This window comes from Myotis myotis, unplaced genomic scaffold (assembly GCF_014108235.1).
Source record: "Myotis myotis isolate mMyoMyo1 unplaced genomic scaffold, mMyoMyo1.p scaffold_m19_p_10, whole genome shotgun sequence".
NCBI classification, from domain to species: Eukaryota; Metazoa; Chordata; class Mammalia; order Chiroptera; family Vespertilionidae; genus Myotis; species Myotis myotis.
This window is the reverse complement of record NW_023416314.1, coordinates 29,197,381-29,216,133: the sequence shown is the minus strand read 5'-3', so window position 1 is coordinate 29,216,133 and position 18,753 is coordinate 29,197,381. Positions and strand designations below refer to the sequence as shown.

Sequence of the window (18,753 nt, the reverse complement as noted above, 5' to 3'; positions counted from 1 at the left end):
AGAAGGCGGGTGGTGAGCTGGGGGAGGATGAAGAGGGGAAAGGGGGTCAAATATATGGTGATAAAAGGAGAATAGACTTTGGGGGGGAGATCATAGTGCATTATACAGAAGATGTATTATAGAACTGTACGCCTGAACCTTAGATAATGTTATTAACTAATGCTACCCCAATAAATTTAATTTAAAAAAGAACATCTAGAGGGAAAATCACAAATAATGTCATATAAAATTGAATAGCTACAACTGGACTTCTGGTAGAATCTATAGAGATAAAATTAGTCAGAGGGAGTTAGGATGACACATCAATATCTGTTTAGCTACTATTTAGATATCAGGCATTTATATGTGTAACAGAGAAAAAGGTTTGCCACTTAAGAATCAAAATTGTTTTAAATTCTTATGAGCTCTGCTTAGCAAATACTTTTCCAGAAATTTGCAGGCTGATGCCAAAGGCCTCTCGGAAATGGGTCATAGAATAGGTGCTCCTCTAGGAGGCCAAGGGCTGTGACATCCCACTGTTAGAAATCTCATAAAGTCTTTAGTACTGAATATTGTTCTCACCAGTAAATGTGCCTCCTAGAAGACATTACATATCTGAGTATGTGGTCTCTGGTTTCATTTTTACATATGTCCTTTTATCTTTATGATTTTAAAAGTATATGAAGTCTTGGGGGCGGGAGTTCATATCACAGGTTCCCCAAATTCATGGAGTCACTGTCTCAAATTATTTCATTTAAACTATGGATGATGAGTTTCAGCATCACAGAAATAGAGAACTAACATCAACCAGCAAAGGCCAGGCTACTGTAGAACTGCAAAGGCAGACTTATATCAATGCTATTACCATTTGACAAAGGGATTTAGATGGCTGCCCCTTAGCATTGGTAGATCAAGGCATTCCTTCACCCATATGTGTACTTCTCCAGTTGTAGCAAGCTTTTTACCTATAATAGAAAAAAGAGAGAAAATAAGATGTTAGTGCTCTTCCTCTCTTGGCAATACTGCATCTAAAGATGCCAATCTAAAAATGCACTGGCACACATCTTAGCTATCTCTAATAATAAAAGCGTAATATGCTAATTAGACTGAACAGCCGAATGACCTTCTGGATGTCATTCTGGACGTCCTTCTGGATGAAGCCATGGCAGCAGGGGCTGAGGTGGCGGGGGCCAAGGTAGAGATGGTTAGGGCTGACCAGGCAAGGAGGTGAGTCGTTAGGGGCAATCAGGCAGGCAGGCAAGCAGTTAGGGGTGATCAGGCAGGCAGGCAAGCAGTTAGGGGTGATCAGGCAGGCAGGCGAGTGGCTAAGGGCAGTCAGGCAGGCAGGCAGAGACAGTTAGGTGTGATTATGCAGGCAGGCGAGCAGTTAGGGGCGATCAGACAGGCAGGCGAGAGGTTAGGAGCCAGCAGTCCCAGATTGCAAGAGGGTACAGGCCAGGCTGAGGGACCCTCCCCCCGTGCACAAATTTCGTGCACCAGGCCTCTAGTTGTAAATAATGCTGCTATGAACATAGGGGTGCATATATTCTTTCTGATTTATGTTGCTGGATTCTTAGGAAATCAGAAAGAATATATGTATTCCTATGATCATAGCAGCATTATTCACAATAGCTAAGATCTGAAAACAGCCCAAGTGCCCATCAGTAGATGAGTGGCTAAAAAAAGCCAAGGTACATTTACACAATGGAATACTATTCAGCTAAAAAATAAGGAACTCTGACTCTCTGTGACAGCATGGATGATTATGCTAAGTCAAATAATCCAGAGAAAGACCAATATCACATGATCTCACTTATATGTGGAATCTAATGAACAAAATAAACTAACAGACAAAATAGGTCCAGACACACAGATGCATGGAACAGAATGACAGATCTCAGAGGGGAAGGAAGTGGAGGGGATGGGAAGAGATTAACCAAAGAACATAGATGCATAACCCACGGACACAGACAATAGTGTGGGGAAGGCCTGGAGTGGCATTGGGCTGGATGAGGGGTCAAGGAAGGGGAAAATGGGGGACCTCTGTAATACTGTCAACAATACATAAGTAAAAAATAAATAAAAATAAAAAATAATACTAGCTAGTATTTGATGATATGATCCTAATAGGTTAAATCTATACATTCTTTTTTAAAAAATATTTTTATTGATTTCAGAGAGGAAAGGAGAGGAAAGGAGAGATAGAAACATCAATGATGAGAGAGAATCACTGATCGGCTGCCTCCTGCACACCCCCTACTGGGGATCGAGCCTGCAACTTGGGCATGTGCCCTTGAGCGGAATCAAACCTGGGACACTTCAGTCCACAGGTCGACACTCTATCTACTGAGCCAAACCGGCCAGGGCTATACATTCTTAATTATAGCTTTTATAGTCTGGCTGTGCTGAGCTCAGACAGCTCTATGAAAATAATTTATATTTATTCCAAGTACAGAGTATTACATCATTCTTGTCGGGTTTTGCTGGCTCCACAGGATCAGTTATAGATATCAGGCATGTGAGTCATCCATTTATGCTGATATTCAAAATATCTCAGTGAAATGCACATACCTTTCAAACACTGATACCAATGTCAATTGGTGCCGACATATTAAACGTATTACTGCAAAGCAACCCAAACAGGTACTAGCTAAGAGAGAGTCATTCTTTTTGTTAAAAGCAGAGTGTAAAAAGTTAAACATTTGCCCTAGCTGGTTTGGCTCAGTGGATAGAGTGTTGGCCTGCGGACTGAAGGGTCTCAGGTTTGATTACGGTCAAGGGCACATGCCTGGGTTGTGGGCTTGATCCCCAGTAAGGGGTGTGCAGGAGGCAGCCGATCAATGATTCTCTCTCATCATTAATGCTTCTATCTCTCCCTCTCCCTTCCTCTCTGAAATCAATAAAACTATGTATTTTTAAAAAAAGTTAAACATTTTATAAGACTATTATATAAACACACACAAAAGTGAATATTATGGACAGGGGATTACTGAGAAGTTGGTTTAGTCTGAAGTTGTCTAGGTTGGGTGCACCTGGTCAGAGGAATACTATCATATTTTTCCGGATGACTTAACCCAATCAGTCAACCAACCAGGCATCTATTATGTGGTCAGCTCTATTATATGAATAGCATTGAATATATCAGAACTACAAGAAAGACTAACTCAATTAAAACTATAAAAATGTACTAAGGAATGAAATGCCAAATTATTACTGTAATGTTCTAGGGGATAATGTGATCAGTGAGGGGGAATATAGTCAGGAAAGGCTACATGGGGAGATAGGACTTCATCTAAGACTTGGATAGGTTGAGAAGAAGGTGAGCCAACACAGAGAAGAGAGACTACATGAGTAAAAACACAGGGAAGGTGGAGCCCATACAACACACAGTCCCCCAGCTCCCACCACCAAGAAACGGTAGTGGAGAGAATGGGAAATGAGATTGGTACAGTTTCTATGCATGTTGACCATAAATGATAGGATACAAATTATATAAGAAAGAATCTTTTAGAAAGATCCAGAAGTAACAAGATAGTGGTTTGGCAGCCATTTGATCTAAAGATATGTTTGCTTTCCCTCCAATTCTTTTTTCTTTTTATTTAACTGAATTAGAATGCCTTTCTCTAGCTCAGTCACTGCCCTCACCATCCATTATGTCTTTCATCCCACTAGTTTCATTGCCTGGTTACTGAAAGACTTTGCGTGTGCAATCCCTATTTCAGCCATAACATTCATACAGATTCCTAAGGAGAATAACTAAGGGAACTTGCTTGAGAAATGAAAGGGGGGCTGGCATTCATTTCCTGCCTATCTCTTGCTTCTTAAAGGGGCTTCAGACTTGAGGCTCTAACAAGTATTAGTAATCTTCAGGAAAGATTACAGTGAGTAATTCAGGAAAAAGCTTTCTCTCCTGAGGAGACCTTGAGAATGGAAGACCAATGAGCTCTAATTTCTTAAGGTTCATATGCATTTTTCCAATTCCCACCTGTGAAAAAAAACTATTCAGGTTCCATTCTTATCACAACACTGTCAATAGGTCCAAATTCTGAATACAGAAAAGGTCATACACATTGTGCAGATACAAACTTTTGGGAGAGTGAGGAGCAAGTTAAAATAAAGACTAGAAAACGAGACTTAAAAAAAAAGAGAGAGAGAGAGAAACAGAAAGTAGAATGGTGGCTACCAGGATCGGGAGGAAAGGGGCTAAGGGGTTTTGTAGTTCAATAGGGTGAACCCTGAGAAGAAAAAATAGACAACTACTAAAAAGGGCTCTTGGTGGCAATTTGGGCTCAAATAAAAAACAGAGCCTAGTCAAAGGGCCTCTCACGCAAATTGCACTTCATGGAGAAGCCTCTGCGCTAAACCCCCTGCCTCTGCACTTAATTGCCTGCCTGCCATCTGAGCCAGCCCTTTAAAAGATTTCCTGGGATCCTATTTCAACCAATAGGTAGAGGGTTTCCCCCATCCAAACACAGCTGTGCAATTCCAGCCAATCAGAGTGGCTCTATTCTGACCAATCAAGACAGAGCCTTTTGGACCAATCAAACCATGAGGATTTGGAGTCCTCATTTGCATGAGGACAGACCAATCAGGGAACAGGGATGGGGACTTCTGTCCATACAAGCCAGCTTCCCTCTGGCTTGGGGAGCACACTTTCTCTTTTCACCAAAGAATGAAGACTATGTCTCCTTGGCTTAGCTCAAACACGGGAGGCCCCAGAGTTTTTGTACTGCTGTGCTGTCATGTTGTATCACAATTGACTCTGTTTTGTAGTGAATAAAGTTTCCTTCTTTGCTGCATCCCCAATTGGGGATTCCTGTGGCGTTGAAGTGGCGCAAAGACCAACAGTTGACAATGAGTATAGAGTTTCAGATATATACAAGATGAAAACATTCTGGAGATTTGCTTCACAACAATGTGAATCTACTTAACACTACTAATGTCACACTAAAAAAATGATTAAGATGGTACATTTTATGTGTTTTTATCACAATAAAAAATGAGAATTTCCTAGTTTACAACTGTGAGTTGACTTGTTTGGTCTATACGATTACTAAGTTAATAAATCTACTTAGGGCTTCACCTTCGAAAATAGCATAGAACCCAAAGAAACCCTGGGAGTGTGGGGGATGAGGAAAGGGCATAAATCTGGACAGAAAATCATTACATACCAGGAATTGGCTCTGGGACGTACTGGAGAGCTAATTTCATTTTACCTCTGTTTTCTGCTTCAAGGGCAACTGGTGCTGTCTGAAAAAAGAAGGAATGTCAGCAGATGTAAGACACAAACTATGTACTCTGTTGGTACTCTGTTACAGGGCCTTATCTTCCCCAGTTCTGGAACAACGTATCACTCCTGAGAGCCCTGGATTAAAATTTCCCTCCCCATCAGAGCTAGACTATTGTTTTTATTTATTTTATTTATTTTTAAAAATATATTTTTGTTGATTTCAGAGAGGAAGGGGAAGAGAGAAAGAGATAGAAATAGAGATAGAGAGATAGAAGCATCAATGATGAGAGAGAATCATTGATCGGCTGCCTCCTGCACGCTCCCTAATGGGGATCAAGCCCGCAACCTGGGCATGTGCCCTTGACTGGAATCGAACCTGGGACCCTTCAGTCCCCAGGCCGATGCTCTATGCACTGAGCCAAACCAGCTAGCACTAGACTATTGTTTTTATATCTGGGAGAGTTCTACTGTGCATCTTGGAAAACTTTGTAGGGTACCCAGAACACATTTCAAGGCCATTAGTCTCAGAGATAGTGGAGAAACTAGAATGGCTTTCTTGGAGATGTGTGAGGTGCTGTGGGATGCCTTGGTTTTTATGAAAACACATAGATTTTGTTAATCCTTCATCCAGCACATAAAACAACTTAATTGTATTCTCTTTCTCTGAAGGAATAAGAAGAGTGTGGGAAGGTGGGTGCTGGAAGAAAGCCAAATATTACATGTTCAAAGATGCATTAACCTGACTATTTTAAACGAAATGAGTAGATGTCTGTAAGAATAACAAAGACTGGACAATAATTTTAAAATATATATCTATTATTTTCAAGTCTATGAGAAATGGTTTTTCTTTCAAAATATGGTCCTTTGGAGTCTTATTTCCAAAACATGTCTATACATCAGAAACTTAAGATACGTTAGTTATAAATGAATGCTTTTGACATCTTCTGAGGAATTCACATCCAGCAAGTCTTAGACCAGAAATAAGTGCTTCATGTGATTTTGATGTAATATTTAGGAAGCATTTCTTAAAAGAAACTTTTCTTATGTAGATACTAACTAATGATTTCTATGAATTGTTTATATGTATCAATTCCAGCTATGACGGACTAGTTGAGATCACATCAACCCTCATACTGAAAACAATAAAAAAAGTCAATTATAAAATCTACTTGAAGGTACTAAAGAATTATTAAGGTAGGACTCAAATGGATCAGATATTGGAGACTGATATTTTCTCTACTTTCCACTTTGAGGCATTAGCTGATTTTTAAGAAGTGCCAAACTGAGAGAATAAAAAGCCTAGCAGAAAGAGACTAAGAAGCTAAGAAGGGCTTTCAGTAGTCTCAAAGGGCTGGGGAGACAAAAATTGAAATCCATGGCCTTCTAAGGAGGAATGGCCTCTAGTAAGACCAATGGTTCCCAAAGTGTGATTCCCAGGCCAGCTTCATCATCAGCACCTGGAAATTTGTTGGAAATGCATATTCCTGGGCACAGGTCTTACTGAATCAGAAACCTTGAGAATAGAGACCAGAAATCTGTGTTTTAATAAGTTCTTCAGGTGAGTTGGATACTAAAATTTGAGATCTACTTCCTAGGCCTGCAGTTGGAACTCCCGAAGGGCCACAGCCTAAGAATATGGGCAAACAAAAACCAGATCAGACTATAGGAAAACCGAAACCCCACCTTCGAGTCAGATCATTCCCAGATTAGATTGAGGTGGTCTGTCCCTACACTGTGTGTCAGAAGCAAAAGCAAACCTTCCCAAGTTATCCCTAGAATTCTTTTCATGCAGTGTCCAGCACGCAATAACCAATGAATAGGCATACAAGGACAAAGGACCAAGAGACCAAAATAAAAGAAAAATTTCAATAAGAGACTTACAAATGTTTAAGACATTGGAGTTTTCAGATACACACATCACATAACTCTGATTAACGTATTTACAAAGATAAGATGGAACATTTTAGCAGAGAAGAGGCACTTATAAAAAAGAATCAAATGAAAATAGAAGTCTGAAATATATAATTGAGAACTTGTAGACGGGTATCACAGATTAGACATAGTAGATAAGAAAATTATAGAACTATAAGATAGGTTAGCAAGAAATAGCCAACTTGAAGCAAACATGGGAACCAGGGGAAGAAAATATAGAAAAGAGAATAAGAGACATATGAGACAGAGTGGAAAGAGAAAATGATCCCAAACAGTGGATAAGTATCCTGAATGAAAATTCAACTTTATAGGGCCTTTCTCCTATACACCAGGCCTCAAAACCAACCAACCAATCAACCAACCAACCAACCAACCAATCCAAAAACGCTGAACTTACCTTCCGCTTCAGAGGGTACCACTTCAATTGTTTATTCTGTTTGTTGTCCCAGTCCCAAGTTTCCAAATCTAGTTCCACTTCCCCAAGAAAACTATTGCGTTTAAATGTATCCCGATGCCATACAGACAGGTTCAGCTTCTGTGTCTTTAAGATTTGCTTTTCGATTTTGTACTGCAGTTCAAAGAAGGAAATTAAAGGGGTGAATGATATTACTTTATGCCAAAGTTATGACATAGAGATGAAGAGAAAAGTCATCTGTGCAGATTGGATTTTCTCATCTGTTAGGTTTCAAGTCTTAAGAATATTGCAAAGTCATCTTATTCTAAGTGTCTTGTTTCAAAGAGCTAAAATCCATCTTTCACAAAAGTTGATTTTCTTTGCCCCTTTGGAAAAAGCAAACCATGGCTCAAATATCATAGCTGGTAATAGCTCCTTAGAAACAAAAGCCAATTATTCAATTTTTTACTGGATGTTTTTATTTCTAACTAGGTATAACATAAATCAAACTCATTCTAAAAATGAAGTTTAATCGATGGTCTGTTTTCTACTTAAGGACAAGGTATATTTTTAAAATAGACTTTATTTTTTAGAGCAGTTTTAGATTCTCAGCAAAACTAAGTGAAAAGTAGAGAGTTCCCATAACCCACCTATCTCTATATACACACAACCTCTTACACTTGATATTCTACAAAGATAAGGAATTTCTCAAGAAAAGATAGACTTGTTTTTTCCTGCTTCATATGGTCAAGTGAAAAATATTTGGCATCCTAAAACTTTTTCATCTAAAATGACAGTCAATCCTTGATTATATGTAATCATGGAAGGGATAATAGTACTTCTAATCTAAAAATAATCTCTATTTGGCTTTATGATGTACTGCTTGAATGCCCATTTTGGTTGTAGCACACTTGTTATTCTCTGAGTTTACTATTTAAATTATCTGGCTTTTCCTGAGTATAGGGCTGAAGTAGCTGACCTAGAAATAGCTAGGGGACTGAGGTATAGCATAGTCAAACTGTAATTAAAAACTTGCTACAGAAAACTCACCCATGGATGACTGAGAATTAATTTAACTCTACTTTTCTCAGAAGATAACCAAATAGTTGGGCAGAATTTTCAGAAGGAGGGTACTTCTATTTGTAGTTTTACATTTTCTATTACTCATGATTAAGGTAGCATGATGCAGTTTGCAGGGGGTTGGTGGGGGGGGAAGGGGAGGGAGAGAATATGGTATTTGAGCCAGGTATACTTTCCATTCATATGCCCATCCATCTATCCTTCCAATAAACATTTGAGTACTTTTTCAGACACTGTACTAGGAGTCAACATTTATTAAGTGTTTAATGTATACTCATCTCTTCCTGTATATAAACTCTCTTAACATTCACCACTACTGAGGTAGGTAGGTAGGTCGGTACTATATTACCTCCTCCCTTTTGCAGGTGTGAAGTGCAGACAGGCTAAGTCATTTACCCAAGGGCACACAGTTTATAAACAACATAGAGTTGGTCCCTGCCCTTGGGGAACTTACAATTTACTGGGAAAGCAGACAAACCAGTAAAGTGCTGAGAGTTAAGATAGCCTAAGGCTTAACAAGAACACAAGGCAGCAGACAGCAGGGGGGGCCTGCAGGGTAAGGAGAGCTGCTCATAGGAAGAGGCATTTAAGGCTGTAGGAGGTAGTTAGGGATAGAATGTGGTGAAGAATATTCCAGCCTAAGCAAACACAGAGTCCCAGCAGTGTGAGAAAATGTAGTTCTTCCAAAGAAGAGAACGGAACCAGGGTATCCTGCACAAAGACTATGACTGTGACAAGATGAGGCAGGAGCTCAGGTTGTGAAGGGACTGGTGTGCGTGGTAAGGATGGAGTTGACCCTAAGGGAATCCTAAAAGCTTTCAAGCAGAGAAATACCACAATCAGAATTATGCTTTTTAGATCATTTTGGTTGCAATGCTCAACTTCATCAGTTGCATATCCTTGAGCAAGTTACTTTATTTTTCTAAGCTTCATTTGCCGCATCTTATGAGATACAGATAATAGTACCCGCCTAGCAGGGCACGTAGGGAGTGAATGAGATAATTCGTACATTCATGGCATATCATCTCATACAAAGCAGTTTCTTGGAAAATGTTGATCCTTTCCTTCTCCTCTCTGGGCAACTGACTTAATCTGTAGAGGTACAGTATTCAAGAAGATATGGCTAGATACACACATAGGCCACCATTTAGGGTTTTCCCAATCTAGAGTTATAGATACCCGCAGTATCTCATTATACACAGGATTCAAAGTTTTCTTCACGACAAGTGTTTTCTTCTTGCCCATTTTGCCCTTGTCTGGTAACAGGTAAGTCTTTACATATCTAAAAAGAGAAATGAACAGACAAGAAGGTCAGAGAAAATGAAAAGTGATGTTTCCACCTCTGCTTTTAAAAATGCATTGGAAATTGACAGAAAGAATTCTTTCATAATGAGAAAACCAATACGCAATAAATGTTCCATCAACACCTTTATGCTTAAAAGTTTAAAGTTATTTCAGTGGAATTGGTCATGAGTTCCTTTCCTTTGGCCTTCTGCCAGAGGTGGGAGGAGAGTACTACAGACCTCTAACAGTGCTTAATTCCACTGGCTTCCTTTCAATTCAGAAAGGCTTTGGTGCTTGCAGAATTATTATTATTTTGTTAATCTTCACCCAAGGATATTTTTCCATTGATTTTTAGGGAGAGTGGAAGAGAAAGGGAAAGACAGAAAAACATCCATGTGAAAGAAACACATCGACTGGTTGGCTCCTGTACGAACCCTGCCAGGGCACAAGCTGGGGAGGAGCCTGCAACCAAGGTATGTGCCCTTGACCCAAATCAAACCCGCGACCCTTTTGGTCCACAGGCTGATGCTCTATCCACTGAGCCAAACTGCCTAGGGCATTGTAGAATTATTTTAAAAAATTTTTGTGACTGTTTTTTGAAACAAAATTAATCTTTGCATGCACCTATGCAAGCCATATTCAATGTAAAAAAAAAAAAGGATATTGGGCTCAATTGTTTTTGTAATAAAAGGAAAAAGGATTGGGCTTATGCTAGCAAAATAGGAATCAGACTTCTGTATAGAGATGAGTGGGGAATACCATTCCACTTTTGCAAATAAACTGAAATGTAATTAAATCTATGATCTCAAAGATGAATTGGTAATTATCCCTAAAGTGCTTCTGCAGAATATCATTTAAATATGGAAACTACCTCCTTTGAGAATCTTAACTGATTCTGCACCACTGAACATTATGAAGTATGCCCCATATGTCCCTAATTCTGGAGGCAGTTTTGGGAGTGCCTTGGAAAGAGACAAGATTCAAGCTCTCATTCCTCATTTTGCCACTGACTGTCTGAATTTACATAAACAGGCTGCTTATCTTCTCTTGCCCTTGTTTCCTTATCAGTCAAAAGAAGGACCTGGACAAGATGATCTCAAAAGTTCCTCCAACTTGAAACATTTTGCGCTTCTCTGACATTTCTGCAACTTAGTAAGTTTGGCATGTGAATATATAAAGTAAATAAGACAGCATTCCCCCTGCCACCACTTCTCTTTTCAAACATTGCTTTTAACAGAGTCATACCCTCCCTTTAATTCTGTTCTTTCCTTCCAGATTTCTACAAGATTAACTAGGTGGAACTAGTGACGCCAAATGTACTTACGGGTCTGAACGTTGTTTTCTAATGTCTGCGGCGGCCAAGTCTTTACACTGGGCCACAAAGATATGCAGCTCCTTCAAAGAGTCCACATAGTCAACTGCGAACTGGATACTTCCTTTCACCTCCAGATTGCCGAAGTCCCCACTGTAAACACTCATCACACTGCCGCTCACCTGAGAGCATTGGAAACATGCAGGGTTTGTCTCTCTCTCATGCTTGAACTCAACACAGGGATCATGGCTATAATTCTTGCTTGCCATTATTTCGCGAGTTTGCATATAGAAGCAGCTAATTTGATATGGCATAAAGACACACCAACACAGATAACCTGACGTGATATACACGACACAACTAGTGTTTTAAAAAAAAAATTGCCTCTGCGAGACATAGGGGAGAAGTGAGATGCAAAGTTACGTAGATGCTGCTGGCTCATTTCACAGCAGGGTGATTCTAGGGTAGGGGGTTTTCAGAGTTCCATTTTCAGGCATGCTCAGTATTTAAAATGTTAAAGAAAGGGGATGTGAGAAACCCCAGGCACACAAATCACAGTGACACGTTGCTCTATCAAATTTCCAAGGCACTAAGAAGGAATTTTACTGTGTTACCCATCCGCCGAATCCAGGAAAATGCTTACTGAGCCATACGCTTTTAGAGGTCAGGAAGGGTAGAAAATGGATGATTGATGAAGGGAGTTTAAAGCCTTCCAAGACCATGCATTAGATTGTTGTCAGCAGAAATTCAACTTAAAGAGATTCGAAAAAAGCAATCTGAGAAATGTGAGGCTATTAAGTATTTAAGCACAGGTTTTTTTTTTTTTTTTTTTTTTTTTTTTTTTTTTTTTTTTTATTGCTTAAAGTATTACAAAGGGTATTACATATGTGTCCATTTTATCCCCCCGCCCTAGACAGTCCCCTAGCCTCCCCTATCCCCCCATGTCTTATGTCCACTGGTTATGCTTCTATGCATGCATACAAGTCCTTTAGTTGATCTCTTACCAAGCACAGGTTTATTATTTGTTTAGCATAGCTGGCAAGATATGTGCATGTGCATGTATATGTATGTCAGGGAAATATTTGGATTAGTGTGTATATATATATATATATTTCTACACACATGCTACATACACAGAACGACCTCACTTTATGAAAGAAGTTCTTTGTGAAGTAACCACACTTAGGGAGCTTTGCTTTGAAAACACTGTTCAGAATCCCTTCATAAGGCAAAGAACCACTTCTCCCATTCTTTTATGTGAATCAGTACTTTCACCCAACAGGCTTGTTAAAAAAAGGGAGATACAATTCTATACCTGCCAATGGTATATATAAAAGCATATCTGATACAAGCAGACTTGATCATAGTTACCCATTTTGCACAGAAAAATTCAGTGGTTCATTTTGTCGGTAATTTAAGTTTATTTTTTTTAGTCCTTACCTTCAAAAAAACCATATTGATTTATAATGGATATGAACCCTTAGGCTTAAAAAGAAAAAGAAAAAGGAGAATTTAGCTAGCCAGCAGCTAACGGTGGGTGAGAGAAAAAGCTCATGCCCTTGGAATCTGGGAAATACAACAGGCGGCCATTGTACTGTGGCGGGAGCGCGGCCGAGTGAGTTCGCAGAAGCGGTGAGGTATTAACACGGAGCCTCTGTTTACATACAGAAGACAGGGACGTCATGCCGGAGGAACTGCTAAGATTGGTTAGAGAGCTTGGGCTCTTCGTGTGTCTGCTGAAGTGGCAACTGCTTTCTGATGCCGTATCTGTTTCTCTGTCATCGCTCTACAAAACATCACATAATATATACACAGTTTAAATTCAGAATGAATCCAGATCAGGATAATAGCTTGGTATCGCATTGATCTATGACATTTCTCACGTTCCAAGGACACTAGGGCTAATTGCCAAGGAATGGGATTCAGGATGGGGTGGGTGGGCTGCCTTGAACCTCGCCTAAGGAGGAGAGCAGTGCTTAGCTACCAAAATAACAGCGATTTTTCTTTTCTCACCTACAAGGGGTCCTGAGGTGCATCAGAAGACAGTACTTCTGTGAGCTGCTTGCTGCTCTCTCACTATTACATACTTAGTGTTTCTTTAAGAACTTTACTGATATATATGAGAAATTAACTTTACCCAGACAATAAAAGCTCTAAGTTTCACTGTCAAGACATAAAATGTCATGCTTAATTCCTCGCATCATTAACACAAACTTAACTTCCCTAACAATCAAATTAAACTAGGAAAAATAAATGCTTGTCTTCTCTGTTTCAACAAAAAGTATTTTAAAAATTTGAAATCACCTCTCATGTATTTCAATAGTGATATTGTGCTTATCTTTTTGCTGCTCTAGGGTAGTATATTAAATTATACATTCTACCCACATTAAATTTTTAACACATTTAATGTGTGTGTGTGGGAATAACACACTTAATGTGTGTAGGGGGAATAACAACATGATACTTATTTTATATATATGCCCCAGGAAATATTTACTTGGGTCAAGAAAGAAAAGTGGCAATAATAAATTTTATTATATTTAGGTCTCAAGTGTATTAGATGGTAGTTTATAAAAATTCATGATTCAGAATGATCTCCTTTGGGGGTCAGAGAGTTTATGGGGCAGCTCAGTGGCTTCTGGGATTAGGGCAACACCTTTATGGAGTAGTTAGTTCATGCCAACATATTCTAGGGCCATGCAATTATGTATCAAATAGTGCAGATTAAGAAAGGAGTTAAATAAAAGCAAAACTTATCACTTATATGGATGAGAAAAAAAAAACACCTCAAAGATCAAACAAAAATTCAAACCTTTTCAATGTCTCTGTTGTCACACTCTCCGCCCACATGCTTACAGTCCATTTCCCTCTATTACAGCATGTACGACATTCGATCAGTATATCAGATCATTAGTGAATTATTGGAAGGATGGGACCCTGTCTTGATGACCCGGACCACGGATTTTCACATAGTTGGCACTTAACACATATCACTGAGGCTAAGCCTCAAAGGGACTGTGGACAAAAGAGCTAGGCCTGATTTCATCTCCACTTCCTGCAACATTCCGTCCAACCCCATGTCCTTTGAAAGGTAAAATGATACAGCTTAACTTGGCATGCCCGATGCACACAAATGATTTGGACTCTTTTGTGTGGAGCTGAGGAACAGGTTAAAACTAAAGGAAGGACAAAAATAAAAAACCAGGAACTGGTATTATTTGCCTCTCAAGTTATTATATGATTAATTCATATGACCAATCAAGACCAGGAACTCCATGAGGTGTCTGCTGTTGGCTTCCAGCCAATGAATTAGGTTTAAAAAATGAGTGGTTCTTCCCAAAGGCAGTGTCATGTGGGCTCTGACTGTTTGCAGATACAGCTCATCTAAGACCCACAAAGTGGGGGAGGCGAGGTGTAATGCACTAGTATGTGTTGTCCAGAGCTTTGCTCACATTCTGTCTATGAATAAAATGCGTGAGGATGAAGCTTTATATTTCTCCATAAAAAATCAGACCCAAACTGCTGATAGTAATAGCTAACATGTGTTGGGTACTCACTATGTGTCAGGCACTGTGCTGTGTGCTTTCCCCACGTTATCTCACTGACTCCTCACAACTTAATGAGGGAGGTACTAAGAAACTAGACTCAGGGAAGTTAAGGAACTTGCCCATAATCACACAGCATAGCCAGGACTGGGAATGTCTGATTCCAAACCTCAGACTCCGAATTACCTGGCTACAAGAACCTGAAGTCTTAATTAAGTCAAAGGACCCAAGTTATAGTTCTACTTTTTAGTAGCTGTTGGATTTTGAGAAAGTTACTTAACCTCTCTGAGGCTCCCTCTCCTTTTATAAAATGGAGAAAATAGTACCACATTTAGTTAGTGAGAGTTAGGTAACAGAATCAATATTAAATGCCTGGCACTTACTAGGTACTCAATGAACAGTAGATAATAGTCATATTAGTAGTTAGCAGCATGGGAGTCAGATCTGGGCTCCAGCCCTGGTTCAACCCCTTTCTCGCTGAATGAGGTTACTGTTTCCCCATCTGAATATCTGGGGATAATGGTATTGCCTACCTTCTAGGGTTGTTGGAGGATTAATAAGATAATGTATATAGATAGCCTTAAAGTTCACTTTGTCATTTTTACTTTATTATTTTAACAAATGTGTTCAAGTGAGTCATGCAACCTAGACTAAGTTTTCACAAAACAGCTGTACTTTAAACTACAGAGGAGTTGTCAGTCCATGCTAACATATTTCTGTCTAGATTTCTTATTTTGTACCCACTTTGAAACAAAAGTCACATTCCCAAATCTATGCAATTTGACTTCACTACCTAAAGGAGTTACTGTTTGAGTCAAATGAGACATGCCTTGCCTTGTTCCAGGATCAACAACACTACCTCTATTGATATGAAAGGCAAGGGTCAGTCCTGCTGACCTCCAGTCCCTGCCACGGCTGAATACACACACACCAACCTTAGCAGAGCAAATGCACTTATTTGGTTCCGTTTTTCTGAAGGTACAAAAGATAAACTTGCCTCATCTTGGAGAAATGCTGGAACAGACTTGCTCATCCTTTTGAGTTTGTCGGGGTGGGAAAATGGATTATCAGGTTGTGAAGGCACTGTGGAAACTAAACAGCAGCATTTCTGTTCACAATTATCTTTACAATGTCAGACAAACACAAGGCATAGGTTGACAACACACGTTTCTTCCACCTATGAACAGAGATGTTTCTGTAAAAAGGTTAAAGGCACCGTACTCCACATGCACAGGACCACACGGTAAGCAGCATGCAGTTTTCATAAATTAATTATATAGAAAAAAGAGTAAGGAGTTGAACCAAATAGAAAATAAAGTCATTGAAAAACTATTCATTTTTCTTGAACCGGGAGCTGGATTTGAATTACATTAAAACATACTATCAATGAGAATTGGTTTTAACTTATTTTTTCACATCACAGTTTTGAACCCCACAATCTATAATTTAGTGGTTCATCTCCTTGAGATATTTATACTTTTAACATGCTGCAAGCTAAAAAACTATTTCATCAGACAGCAAGGATCTTTGTACACAACTCAGTCATAATCGTGTCCTGGACATTGAGTGCCTAAGAGAAGGTTTGTTTGTTTTTTAGTGAGTGTGGAGAGTACCATGAAAGGCCAATACAATTTCAAAACTAATTACTCTTTGAAAATAGAAATTATTTTTTATAATTTTTTTAATTTTTCAATTATAGTTGATGTAAGTTTCAAGTATACAACCCAGTGAATAGACATTTATATAATTTTTGAAGTAATTACCCTAACAAATCTAGTATGCATCTGACACCATACATAGGTATTATAATATTATTCACTACATTCCCTATGCTGTACTTTGCATCCCTGTGACTGTTCTGTAACAACAAATTTGTACTTCTTAATCTCTTCACCTTTTTCACCCAGTCCCCCATTTCCCCTCCCCTCTGGCAACTGTCAAAATATTCTCTATCTATGAGTCTGTTTCTAATCTGCTCATTTATTTTGTTTTTTTAGATTCCACATATTAGATACCTGTCAATTCATAGAATTTTCAATAGAGAAACTCAATTTGTGTAACTCTAGTTAGCTATTTTTTTTCTTTGTCTAAGAATCACAATGTTGAGGCTATTTTTGTGGTGAATTTAGAGCTTTTATATTTGAATGAGTTCACATTTTTCAAGTCACTTAGAACAGTGCCTGGCACATACTAGGCCCTACACAAGTATTTGATAAAAAAATAAATATTGTCTGAAAGAGATTCTTTAAGTTATCTTTACAATGTGATACAAATATGTTGACTTTATCATTGAAAATGATACTAGGAAAATAAAAATCAATTTATAGTTCTATATATAACTCAAAAGGCTCAAATTCAGCTCTAAGCATTAGCTAAATTTATTTTTAGTTAAATGAAATCTAATTGAAGAAAAATGAAAACGAAACTACACATATTAAATATTTGCTTATTCAAATAGTAGTTCTCACCTAGCCTTAGGCTTACAAATGTATCAAAAAACATTTATGGTTTATCACAAGATGATAACCGCTTTAATCACTTCCCATTAAGCATAATGTGTATGTGTGTGTTTGGTGACTATCATACAAGCAGTGTAAAATTAGGTCCCAGGAGGGCACAGGAGAGCCCAAAGAGTATCAAGACCTTTTTATCACAACACTGCTCCCTAGTATTTTCAAAGTATATATCCACTACTCAAACACAGTCACTTACATTTATTGGTCTTTATTTATGTTTTGATCATGTATTTCTTTACTTTTTTCAGGAAATCATTTTAAAAAATATTTTTAAGTTTTTCAATTAAAGTTGACATTCAATATAATATTATTTTTAGGTGTACAGATCATACATTTATTTTTTTGCCTTGTGTGGTAAGAATACCTTCTTCACTAGAAAAAAAATTGGAAAATATCATAAAAAAGAGAGAGTTGGCCTGGCTGGTATGGCTCAGTGGTTGAGCACTGAGCTATGAACCGGAAGGTCACAGTTCGATTCCTGGTCATGGCACATGCCCAGGTTGCAGGCTCAATCCCCAGTGTGGGGTGTGCAGGAGGCAGCCAGTTAATGGTTCTCTCGTCATCATTGATGTTTCTATCTCTCTCTCCCTTTCCCTTCCTCTCTGATATCAATAAAAAGGTTTAAAAAAAATTTTTTAAATAGAGAGAGACTTGATCCAGAATTTACCCCATGATTAGCCTATTTGCCTTGACCAATACCAAAGCTCATCAGGAGGCCACAAATGAAGATGTAGATACATTGGTTATATATCTATACCTACATATACTACATCTATATAGATGTGTATAGATATATCTCTATGTTTTGTTTTCACTCCTCAGGCTAAATGTTGAACAAAACAGCAAAATGAAACCAGATGCTGTTTTCAGTATCTGCCAGTTCAAAAGCATCTGGAAAAGCCTCTTGACCTGCCACCCCTGAAGGACAGAAGTCTGGTTTCCTCTGCAGCAGCCAGAGAGAGACTAACACCAGGGACCAGAGCCTGGACTGCCTTTTTCCCTGGGTGGTTCTTAAGAATTAGTCAGATCAAGTGCTAAAGCTCAGCACCTTCATCTCCGGCAGGAGGACCTCGTGAGCAAAGTTTCAGATTTCAGACAAGATGTCACTGCCTTCTAGCATCGGCAATTTGTTTCTCTAATGGCTCTTTCATTTAAGCTGCTCTTCTCATGAAGACTTATGAGCACATCCAAAGAATGTTGGGAAACTGTTATTAAAAATCCCTGGACACCTCAGGGCAGGCTTGTGTATCATCTTCAGACTTCCAGTGCCTACGATTATGACACTGACAAACTGGGGAGTCAAGAAGACACAAATGCATATCCATATGCTTTGCTAGGCCCACAAACACCTTTTCAATGGGCCATGTGTCCTCAACACTGTAGTCACAGTTAAAATCTTCAGCAATCTTAAGGTTGAATGGAAAAGAGTGAAGAATCAAAATCTTTGCTTGGTGGTGAATATTAATTAGTTGATGACATTA

The 18,753-nt window shown here is 38.8% G+C and overlaps 1 protein-coding gene across 5 annotated transcripts in view; it reads right to left on the bottom strand.

Moving 5' to 3' along the window:
* Positions 1-500: 500 nt before the first annotated feature.
* SYTL2 (synaptotagmin like 2) overlaps positions 501-18,753 on the bottom strand; it is a 108,846-nt gene continuing 90,593 nt past the window's right edge. For all 5 annotated transcript variants that reach the window (XM_036324766.1, XM_036324767.1, XM_036324768.1 and 2 more), the window contains 7 exons: positions 15,754-15,848; positions 12,878-12,997; positions 11,224-11,393; positions 9,795-9,897; positions 7,539-7,709; positions 5,151-5,229; positions 501-944 (listed from right to left, as the gene is read on the bottom strand). In XM_036324766.1, coding sequence (XP_036180659.1) covers positions 841-944; positions 5,151-5,229; positions 7,539-7,709; positions 9,795-9,897; positions 11,224-11,393; positions 12,878-12,997; positions 15,754-15,848 — 842 coding nt within the window. In that variant the 3' untranslated portion in view covers positions 501-840. The remainder of the gene's footprint in view (positions 945-5,150; positions 5,230-7,538; positions 7,710-9,794; positions 9,898-11,223; positions 11,394-12,877; positions 12,998-15,753; positions 15,849-18,753) is intronic.